Below are 12,049 nucleotides of genomic sequence, written 5' to 3' on the forward strand. Positions count from 1 at the left end.
ATTTGACAGGACTTTGATTGTCCATTTCGGTGAAAATAATTCCTTCAGTTGCACTGCAGCTGTTCGGGTCTATTATCCTTGCTGAGCATGGTTTTACCTACAAACAACAATGACGGCAACGGCAATGATGACGACGATCAACAAGTAGCTTTCACAAAGTAGAATTATTTGACTTTGTGCTAACCAAGCGACACAGGAATTATTCATTTTCTCCACACTACTTTCACTGATATTTTTTTCCTTTTGCAATATGTTGTGCAAGCAAATACCACCGGTCGCTTCGCTGATGGGAATACTAAGAGAAAAGGGGGCTGGGGGGGGGCAGAGAAAGAGGAGGAGGGAGGTAAGAGAGAGTGAGAGTGGTGGGAGAGAGGACAGAGGGGTGGGGAGGAGAGAGTGAAAACTGGGGAGAGTGAGGATGGTGGAGGGTGAGTGAGGAGGGAGGGGAGGAAGAGAAGGGGGAGTGAGGAAGGGGGGAGAACGATACTTTACCACATGTTGCTATACACTCCAGGAGGTAGGGGGTGTGAGGAGGGGGTGGGAGCAAGAAGGGGGAAATGGGGAGGGGAAGGGGATATTCTGGAGTTGCTTTTGGTAGTGGGACTTGAAGGGAAGAGCGGGTGGTTGACTTGCATTGGGGGGGGGGGATTTGAGTGGAAGTGGAGGTGAGGATTGGCGAGGGAGGGTCTGCCAGCATTAGCACAAGATTGAACGAAATGGGGTACATTAAAACAGTACATTTAAACAGGATAGCAAAACCACCCATCACTTTCAAACAGCACTACTATTGTTAAAGAGATTATACATTGGCTTCCCTTGAGGTATGCGACTCAAACTGTGGCTGCCACCCTGTTTACCCGCTTTGGAACTGGATCTCTCTGAGAGGGTCACACACTGCCCAGAGATGTTTAGAGTGCCAAAGAACTCACAAACCAGACAAATGAATACCCTTCCAGCAGCCAGGCCCACCACCAAGTCCAACCCGCAGTTGAAACCCTGAAACCCAGCTCGGGCCAAGAGGCCCTCGAGCCCATCATACAGTATCTGAAATGCTTATAAACACCTGGAGACTCCTGTGTTTTATGCCTTTATTTAATTTCAGCACAAGTTTTACAACCAAAAATGTGATAAGCCCCAGAATATCTCAACTTCAGCTGAATCCCAAAATTCAAACCATGGAATCGAACCCAGCAGCAGCCCTCACTGCCAGAATAAGTGCCCATCTGCCTAACCTACACACTCTGGGCTCAAAACACAACACAAACAGCACAACATGACCATCTCCAAAGCACAACACAATCACCTGTGGGAACTTGCATTATCTTCAGAAAGTATTCACACCCCTCGACTTTTGTCACATTTTGTTGTTACAGGCTGAATTTAAAATGGATTAAATTTTTAAAAAATATCACTGATCGACACAAAATACCCCATAATGACAAAGTGAAAACACTTTTTGAGAAATTTTTGCAAATTAATTAAAAATGCAAAGCTGAAATGTCTTGCATCAATAAGTATTCAACCCCCTGAGTCAATACTTTGTCGAAGCACCTTTGGCAGTTATTACAGCATCGAGTCTTCTTGGCTATGTCTGTATCATCTTTGTACATCTGGATTTAGGGATTTTCTCCCATTCTTCCTTGCAGATTTGCTCAAGCCCTGTCAAGTTGAATGGGGAGCACTTGTGAACAACATTCTTCAAGTCTTTCCACAGATTCTCAATGGGATTCAAATCTGGGATTTGACTGGGCCACTCAAGGACTTTCACATTCTTGTTCTGAAGCCATTATAGTGTTGCTTCAGCTGTATTATTGTGGTCATTGTCCTGTTGGAATAAATCTTTGCCACAGTCTAAGGTCTTTTGCACTCTGAAGCATGTTCTCCTCAAGGATTTACCTGTATTTGGCTCCACTCATTGTTCCATCTGTCCTTACAAGTCTTCCAGTCCCTGCCGCTGAAAAGCATCCCCGGCCGCAGCATGATGCCACCACCATGTATCACAGTAGGGATGGTGTTAGATGGGTGATGAGCTGTGCTTGGTTTCCGCCAGACTAAGCACTTTGTATTCAAACCAAAGACTTCAATTTTCATCCCATCAGACCAGAGAATATTTTGCCTCATGCTCTCAGAGTCTTTCACGTGCCGTTTTTAAAACTCTAGGCATGCTATCATGTGCCTTTTTCTCAGATGTGTCTTCCATCTGGCCACTCTCATAAAGCCTTGATTTGTGACGTGCTGCAGAGATTGTTGTCTTTCCGGCAGATTCTCCCATCTCAGCCAAATAACTGTAATTCTGTCAGAGCGGTCATTGGATTCTTGATCACCTCCCTATCCAAGGTCCTTCTTCCCCAGTTGCTCAGTTTGGTCGGACGACCAGCTCTAGGAAGAGCTCACTGTGCTCTGAGGAACTATCAACACTCTAGATATTGTTTTATACCCTTCCCCAGAGCTACGCCTCCTCAAAATTCTATCTCGGAGTTCTGTGGACAGTTCCTTGGACTTCATGGTAACGTTTCTGCTCTGACATGCACTGTCAACTGTGGGACCTTTCATAGAAAGGTGTGTTTCTTTTAAATCATGTCCAATAAATTGAATTGGCCACAGGTGGACTCCAATCACATTGTCGAGACATCTCAAGGATGATCAAAGGAAATTGGATGCACCTGAGCTCAATTTGGAGTGTCACAGCAAAGGGGTTGAATACTTGTTGATGCAAGACATTTCAGCTTTTAATTTTTTAATTACTTTGTAAAAGTTTCTGAAAACATGTTTTCAATATTTGTCATTTTTGGGGTATTTCTGGAAGATCGGTGACAAAAAATTTAGTTTTAATTCATTTCAAATTCAAGCTGTAACAACAAAATGTGACAAAATTTGAGGGGTGTGAATACTTCCTGAAGGCACTCTATATGGGACATTTTCACAAAAGCGGGTCAGGTAACGGTAAAGAACAAACTCAAAAATCAACTTTCTTTGATATTCTCGAAATAGTGCTTGAACCCCTTATAAGGCCTAGAAAAATGTTCAAATGATGTCAGCAATGCAGGATCACCATAAGGCCTCTGCACTGACTGGGCAATATATGCTTGATAAAAATTCTCGGACAGTCTTTACCGTTACCTGACCTGCTTTTGTAAAAATGTCCCATATATTAAGATTAAAAAATATAAAATCAGACAGACAATAATTACCTTTAAAGAAAGAGTGAAAAAATGAATTTTGGAGCCATTTCACCTCTCGTTCTGTGGACCTTATTATTTAATTATTTCGGGTTAGGAAAAAAAAATCGATCATTCCTAAATTTTTCCGATTTCACTCTATATTTCGACATAGTTAGGCCATGAGTTTCAATCATCAAATATGGAAACATATTTCGAATATCAGCTTTTAATAAGCACATATGATACATTATTCAATCTTTCCAGGAGCCAATTACATTGCACCTGGCCTCTGTGGAAGTAACAAGCTCAAATGAGCGAAGATCCTCATCCTCTTAATAATGACGTCATAAAAACGATTATGACGTCATTGTGATGTATCAGGTTTGCGATAAATTATCTGTGCCAATGCCCGGCTTGATTCCCGCAAACAAAATTCAAACAGCTTGCCTAGTTTCGGAGATAATGGTATAGGCGATTTTCATTAGCGGCGATATTATGACGTCAACTTTTTTTCTAGGAAGAATTTCCAAAATCGGAGATGGTTACTGTCTAAGTGTGGGCTTTCTGCATATACATGGCAAGTTTCACGAAGATCCGATGAAAACTCTGGGTTGTGAAACAAAAAATGTCAAAAAATAGGAATGACGTCATAAAAATTTATATGACGTCATAGTGATGTATCATATGTGCGGTAATTCATCTCTGCTAATGCCCTGTTCGATTCCCGCAAACAGAATTCAAAAAGCTTGCCGAGTTTCGCAGATAATTTTTTGGGCGATTTCCATTAGCGGAGATATTTTGACGTCATAACTTTTTTTCTGGGAGGAATTTTCAAAATCGGAGATGGTTACTGTCTGCGCAGGGTATTTTTACATATATATGCCACGTTTCAGGAAGTTTCGATAAAAACTGTAGGCTGTGAAACAAAAAAGTCCACAAGAAGAAGATGAAGAACAACAACGTGAGTAAGACTTAGAGATCCTCCACGAGGATCTAAAAATAATTAATTCCATCTTGTGAAAGATGAGCATGGACATTTTGGTAATAGAAAGCTCTATGGATCACATGACTATTGCAAAGCACTGGTGTTTCTGTATTAATTTTTTTAAGTGATTCTTTACCATTGAGAGATCGGGCCAAAGACTATATAGCATGATATCTCAAAAAGTTATGGACGGATTCGGATGAAACGTGGTGGATGAATTGGTTAGGTGACAAGAACAAGCCGATTTGATTTTAGTTCAGGTCCGGATCCAGATCTGGTCTTTCATTGGAATACAAAATGTAAGTTGTTCAGCCTGGTGGAGGTATGCAATCTACTGAGTGCCATTCTAATTTTTTGAGTGATTCTTCACCATTGAGTGTTAAGGCTAAAAAGTATATGTAACATGATATCTCAAAAAGTTTTGGAGCGATATGGACAAAACTTGGTGGACAGGTTGGGTGTATGGCGAGGATAAATCAATTTGACTTTGGTGAAAATTCGAATCTGGTTCCAGATACAATAGTTTTTAATATATCAATTCATCCTTCACTATTGAGAGATAGGGCCAAAAATGATACATAGCATGATATCTCAAAAAGTTTTGGACTAATTAAGACAAAACTTGGTGAATGAGTTGGTCAGGTGACAACAACAAGCCAATTCGATTTTGGATGTCCGGATCAAGCTCCGGCCTTTCAGTGGGATACAAAACGTAAACTCTTCAGCCTGGCGGAGGTGTGCGCTCTATCGAGTGCTTTTATAGTTCACTATGAAACAATTGGTCACTCAAATTGACAAGTGTGCCATATTTGTTATATCACGTGCTCGTTGTACTGGAACTTCATTTGCAGGCCAATCCAAAACAGCATTTGACCATGCATGTCTGTTACATTTGGAAAATGGTATCACGATTGGAAGCCCATGACATGACTTTTATTACATATCACATGTTCAAATAAATTCATCACATTGTGATGTATGTCAACAAATTGTGAGAAGATAAACCCACTATTGTTTAAACATCAAAATCAAGTCAATTGCTTTTGTGAAAATGAACCAAGACAAGACAGCACAAGTCTGTTGTCCTTGCTGAGACTGTTACACATGGATCTTCGTGCAAATAAAAATAACTTACTACAACATTGCTGTGAGCTTTTGAAGGTCACCGTATCCATGCTGGGACTTGTTAAAGATCTACTCTGAGTGAACCAAATTATTAGCTGTTCCTTCTGAACCTTTAAAGAAGGAAGTGAAATTATTCTATGCAGCTGATAGACTTTTTAACAGCTCATTGCATTCATGGTATTTTCCAGAACTGTAATGGCTATGAATTGTGACTGTTTACAAGTTTTCTTTGAAGTCTGCTTTAATTATTCCCTTTATCCAATGCAGTGACATAATGAAGTTGACAGCTTTCAAGTCAGTTACTATAAGCGACGTTCTGTTTGTGCCAGACTTGTCAGAACAAGTTTTCCCAATTGTCTAATCCATTTGATTCAAAGTCCTTTGTTCTCTTGAAGCTATGTGTATTATTTTTATCTGGCCCCGAGTTTTTGGGTTCTCGCTGATCTGCTTGAATGAGTATTTGTCATAGTGAATAAATTTCAAAGCTCCCTCAAAGCTGATTAACACTTTATATTCGCCAAATGGCAAATAATTTCCTACTCTTTGACTTTTGTATGAAGATTCAATCCATTTTGTTATTTTATTCTGATCAGGCACATTTTGTATTCTCCTATGATTTTCTTTTGGTTTTGTAGAGTGACATCCCAATTGATATTGATGATGTGGACAAAAACTCTGCTGTCGTGAGTCACAGTGTCTGTGATAATGAGGTGAGCATGTTGTGATATGACTGATTTTTAGGGTGTCACATTGAAAACCATTTATTGAGTTTTAACACTTGAGTTTGAATTAATATTGCTTTGTTTATTGCAGAATAGTAACTTCCTCCTAGCAACTTACCGTTGCCAAGCCAATACAACCCGTTTGGAATTCAAGGTGTGTGCTTGGTGCATCGAAAAACAACCTTTAAACTGTTTTCAAAATTATTTATCATGGAAGAATACAATAATAGTTGTATCAGATAAACTTGGGAAGGTTTAGGGAAGTCCTTTTGTTAACTTTTGTTTAACCTAAACCTGTGCTTCCACTTGCTTCTTGACCTGAAGGTCCGTTCGATTGAGGGTCAGTTCGGCATTTTGCAGGCTTACATCACTGCACGTCTGCAGCCACGGACTTGCCAAGTACGACAGTATTTCATCAAACCATTGTCCCTGCACCAACGTATATGCTCCATAGATCAGAGCAGGTGAGGCTTTTTGATGTAATTGAGGCCAGCCATGCGTATGATGCACCAGCAAAAACAACCCATCGCTTCGCTGATGGGAATATTAATGGGGGGAGAAAGAGGGAGAGGAGGGAGGAGAGGTTGGAGGGGAAGGGAGAGAGGAGAGGAGGGAGAGAGGAAGAGGGGAGGGGGAAGCAAGGATGACTGGGGGAGCTGGGAGTGGTGAGGAAGTGGGGAGCTAGGAAGGGGGAAGAGCGAGGAAGGGGGTGGGGGAGAGCGACACCTCCAAACGGAGTGCTATACACTCCTGGAGGGGAGGGGCTGGGAGTGAGGAGGCTAGGGGAAATGTGGAGGGGTTAGAGGGTTTGGGAGGAGGTAAGCTTGACTTGTGTTTGGTGATGGGACTTGTCAAGAAGGGAGGGGGGTAGTGCAGGATTGAACAAAATGGGGTATGTTAAAACAGCACGTTAATACAGCACATGGAGATCGCCAGGAGATGTCCATGAGGGGTGGAGAGTGGGGGTGCTAAGTGTGAAGAGAGGTGAGGGCAAGGGAAGGTAAGTCAACATGAGGGAAAGAGAATGCGATGTGAGGGCAATGCAAGGGAAGGCATCATGAGGGGAAGGGAATGGAAAGCAACATGAGGGGAGGGAAAGTGAAGGGTGATAAAACGTGCCCAAACAGAAACATTTTCTTTTTAACCACCGGGTTCCATATAAAACTGGGCAGGAGCATTTAACACCCATGCTATCTACCTGGCAAAGGTCTGCCTGTCTGCATGCATGCATGTTCGCACACGTAGCGACCTTTGCACCCCTCCGGTCGGCTCACTCTGAATCTGATTCGTACAAGCTACCCAAATGGGGAAGAAGATTTAAATTCAAAACTAAACCATCAGTCCTTAACAGTTCCCTTGATAGAGGGGGAGGAGTGGGACAGCAGGGGGAGGGGAAGGGGTGGGAGAGAGGGAGAGAGAGAGAGGGGGGGGAGCAAGATGGGGACAGGAGAGGGAAGAGGGATGGGGTGGGAGAGTGAGGGATAGGAGTGAGAGACAGAGAGGGGAGAGAGAGAGGGAGAGGAGTGGGGGGGGGGGTGGATACCGGCAAATGTGACAACCAGTTTAACATCCATCTGAGAGATGGCACAAATGTTGATGAATCGCCCTTCCTGTGAAACATCGAGATGACAGTTTAGAGCTGGGTCAGGATTCAAACCCAGGCTAGATAGCTGAGAGCAAGTGTTCATACCTCTCGGCTATCCTGTCATGATGTGGCGATTCATCACTTCGTAACAACTGAAAACATTTTTACTCATTGTAATCGTATAATTTATTTTGCCTTCCTAACTGCGGTATCACCATCGAAGCTTGAAGAGTGCATGCCAAGTGGCCTCATGAAACACTCCACAAAATAGTTGAAACTTTAAAAAACGAAACGTTTAATTAACCTCCGCCATCGAAGATGGATGGAAGTTACTGTTTTCACCCCTTTCTGTTTTTGTTTGTTTGTTTGCTTGTTTGTGAACAGTATTACGGAAAAACTCTGATAGATTTCGACGAAACTTGGTGGGGGGATTAGGTATGGTCCAAGGATCATGCCATTAGATTCTGGACTTGGTCCAAAGTCCAATATGGCCGCTATGGCGGCCATTTTGAAAAAATATTTGAATTTTTGTTTTTGCATTTCTACATGTTTTAAGTGATTTCCAACCCCCCCCCCCCCCCCAAAAAAAAATTAGAGAAAAAAAAACAAAATTTTGCAACTTTTTTTTCAACAAAATTTCGATTTTTTTTTTTTGCATTTCTACATGTTTTAAGTGATTTCCAACAAAAAACATGCCAAAATTATAATTGCAGCTGATTTTGGAACTCCAGGTGGATATACCCACGTAAAATCAATTCCTGTCTCAATGAATCGAGTTATGACGAATGAATTGAGTATGTAAAAGTTCAAAGTAAAAGGAAAAGTTGCAAACTATAACTCTGTGAGCACTGTTGACGTCAAATTGAATGAATAGGATATCAGGTTCACTTGAGTGACCTAGCAGTATTGGCGGCGGAGGTTTTGCACTCTACCGAGTGCTCCCCCTCTAGTTTTTATATGTATTTATCTTTGCCGAAGTGACAGGTTGTATAATGAAAGAATATCATACAAAAAGGGAAATGTGGTGTAAAAAAAAATTTGTACATTTTCAGCGAGCCAGCCAACACCCGACGCACCGCAGAACAACGCGTGACCAACGCAGGCGAGTGACCCTTGGACTTTGTTCAATTGATCAATAAACAGTATTCAGTGACAGTGTGAATATTGTAGAGCACTCATAAAGTGGCTTAAGCACTCAAGGAAGCACTCCAACGAAAGGTTGATAAGAGAAACGGCTGGCCTGGCAAGCGATTAGCAATCGCCGCTCTGCCAGATTAAACAACTCTTGGAGATGCCTGAAATATCAAATTATGTCTGAATTGGACAAATTAACTTTTTTTTTTAGCAGTCACAATTGCTGCTAAGTCCTTGAGCTTATATTTTGAAATTTGTCTTAGTTTAAGAGATTCTAGAGGTTGTGGCATGTGCAGAAATGAAATAAAGCCATGGATGATGGCGTCTCCTGGCATTTATAAGCGTCCAGCAATTTGTAGGTATGATGATCAGGCAATCAATGATATCAGGAAAGTGAAGAAAAAAAAACTTTCTCATGAAGAAATTGTTGCGGCCTGTTTTAAGTCAAGGCATTGTTGAGCAGGCCCCAAAAAATGTCAAATTAAGACCCCACAGACTTCGAGGGACAGCGAGGTGTCTGAGGATGTGCATGATAAAGGATGTAATTAAATATGGCCGTTAATTGTCTTCAAAAGGGGTGTTTTAATTAACCCAAACACCCAATTTTCATTCATGCACTCCCTTGGAGTTCTCTTACTATGCATACAAAGTTTCAAGCTGCTAGGTTTCATGGTTTTGGATTTATGAAGGAGACATGCACACACTGACTGACTGAATGACACACTGACACTGACATTTATTGGTATAGCTTCTGCTGTCATTTACACTTCCTGAGTACTAGAAAATAGCAATTTTGTTTGAATGTTTTTCTAATTCTTAATTTTTTTTGATGTCTCAGGTTCATGTGTTCATTGTAAATTATGAGCCTTTTATAATATCTGAACTTAAAATATTATCTGGCTCACAGTTATTGTTAACTTTCTTTTCCACATTGTTCTCAGAACAAAGTAAAGAACTGGTGAATAAAACCAACAAGAAAGGTTAACATCATGGAAGAACAATGAACATGTTAACAAATGTAATTGGATTAGACAAGAAAATATTTTGCTGTTTTATAAGATATATAAGGCTATATTTTTTCACTGTTCTTTGGGCGTAACTCCACATATTCTGCTTTCCCATCTATTGTTTCCCCTTTAGCAATATGGTGAGTCATATCCAGGTAATGGTTCCAAAACATTTTAAATGACTATCAGTCTTCTTATTTTATACTTTAGATTATGAGAGACACAGAGGTAATACATATTTACAGAAGGCTGGAATTCCCTTTTTCTCAGGTTGCACATAGCACTCACGCATATATCATCTCTTATATAATACAAACCGTGGTGTCTATCCATACATTTGTTTTTCTCCCATTTACGGCGGCTGCTTCCCTTGCTGCGTTTGAAAAGCTGCTGATTGGTTATTTTGGATTTTCATTTCACTTTTCTTGATGCATTATCATCAGTCACTTTATTGTTCCTTCCAGTAATCTTTGAAATCAACATGAACATCTGGATTAAAGTATACAGGATTTCATGCAGATCCTCATTGAGTAACACAATTTAAAATAGCGATATTTTGACCTCGTTTCAGACAAATCCAACCTCCTCCGCCTGATGTTTCACCACAATTTTGCAGTGGGCAGTCGGTATAAGTAGCTCAGAACTTTGGATCCGAGTGAAATGAAGAGTGCAACACAATATTTTTTTTAAGTCCATGAAATAATTTAAATTGATAGATTAACTTAAACGTTTCTCATCACTGTGGACGGGTACTTTTGTTTGTTTTTCCCGTCACTGGGGACGGGTCTTTTGCGAGTAGAACATGATTCAGGAGTTGAGAAAGAAAAAACAGAATTTTTGGGGAGATAGAAAGTCGAGGCTTGTGGAAGTGCTAGAACACAGAACAGACCAGAAAATAACAGAACAAAAAGAACAGTGGAAAGGGAGGAAACACACCAACAGCAGCAAAGAGGAACACAACAGAAGGACAATTGGAGGAAGGATGGGTGTCGAGAAGAATGACAACAAGGAGAGGTGGAGGAGGACAATGGAGGTGAACAAGCTGGATACAAGCTCATACACAGCAAGAATAGAAATGGAAAACTGGGCATGAAACAGAAATGAAACAGAAAAAAAATTACCCCCGGTTGGGGGGTGACGGTCATCTCTGAAGCTCTGTAGATGTGGATCTCTGATCGGCTTAGAATAGCTTCGATGTCGTCTTGTCTTTTGGTCCAACGTACAGACGAAATCAATCATTTATGATTTATCATTTATGATCAATGTGTCTTCAAAAAGATAGAAACCGGACCTCAGAAATCAAACCGCATTTCTGAGTCATAAATGGCGGATGATATTTTGACAATTGATGATTTCACAAGTTTACAGCATCGGTGACCTTGACCTTCAATCGTGTCAAAAGTCATACTGTTGTGCATCACTCATCGACCCCTACCTACATACCAAGTTTCATCAAGATCGGGCTAATTTTTTTTTTGACCATATCACATCGACGATTTTTCCAACTTTGAAGACACGTGACTCGATAACCAGGACGAATTTCAAAAAACCGGCCTGACCAAATTTAGATATTGTTCCATATTATCAGAATCCGAAGGAATTTCGAAGATCGGATCATAAACGGCGTAGGGGATAGATTTTGAAAATGGACGATTTCGCAACTTTGGAGTGACCTTGACCTTGACCTTCAATAGGGTCAAAGGTCATACCGTCGTGCATCTCTCATCGACATCCACCCACATACCAAATATCAAGAAAATCGGAAGAAAAAAATGGGGGCATACATCGAGACTGGTTTTATTAGGTCATCTCGTTAGAGATGACCTAATGAAAAGGAGAGTGAGGGAGACGGTAGAAAAAACAATAACCAGGAAAGAAGGGTATGCAGAAAAGATCATGAGTATGAATGAGGGATGACCTGACAAGGTTGTAACTTGCTGTCTTGAAGAACTGGAGGGAAGAACGAGATTGAACAGATTGAGGAAGTTGGTTCCACAGGCAAGAGGAAAAATAAACTAATTAGTGGAGGTGAGCAGTGAGCCTAGATTTTGGGTGTCTCCCAAGAAGTGGATTGCTCGCAAACCTGGGTTGCTGGTACACCATATGTGTCCTGCAGAAACCTGAGGAGGGAGGGAGGTGGGGACAGAGCATACAAAGGGCAGAGGGTGCAAGCCCAGAAAGGTGGCAGTAGACGATAGAGGCCATGGACCTGTCTGTAATACTATGTGTCTGTGAAACAGGTCCTGGGACTCTGCTTCATTGTGGAAGTTTCCAATGATATTGAGGCCCTTGGTTTCTACACCATCAGATGTGCAAGGTGTGCGGCAGGG

General features: G+C 41.2%; 1 protein-coding gene across 4 annotated transcripts in view; it reads left to right on the forward strand.

The window, feature by feature from the left end:
• The window catches only part of BBS7 (Bardet-Biedl syndrome 7), an 82,562-nt gene that overhangs the window by 38,826 nt on the left and 31,687 nt on the right, over nt 1-12,049 (forward strand). For 3 of the 4 annotated variants that reach the window (XR_015053311.1, XM_085864217.1, XM_085864218.1), the window contains exons 12-14: nt 5,907-5,981; nt 6,085-6,147; nt 6,318-6,457. Coding sequence is in view for 3 of the 4 variants with exons in the window: in XM_085864217.1 (XP_085720343.1) it covers nt 5,907-5,981; nt 6,085-6,147; nt 6,318-6,457 (278 nt within the window). In the remaining variant the exon portion in view is untranslated. The remainder of the gene's footprint in view (nt 1-5,906; nt 5,982-6,084; nt 6,148-6,317; nt 6,458-12,049) is intronic. The other variant, XM_085864219.1, reaches the window with a different exon arrangement.

This window comes from Eptatretus burgeri, chromosome 18 (genome assembly GCF_056783735.1).
Source record: "Eptatretus burgeri isolate ZD-2024b chromosome 18, Ebu_testis_v1, whole genome shotgun sequence".
Classification (NCBI taxonomy): Eukaryota; Metazoa; Chordata; class Myxini; order Myxiniformes; family Myxinidae; genus Eptatretus; species Eptatretus burgeri.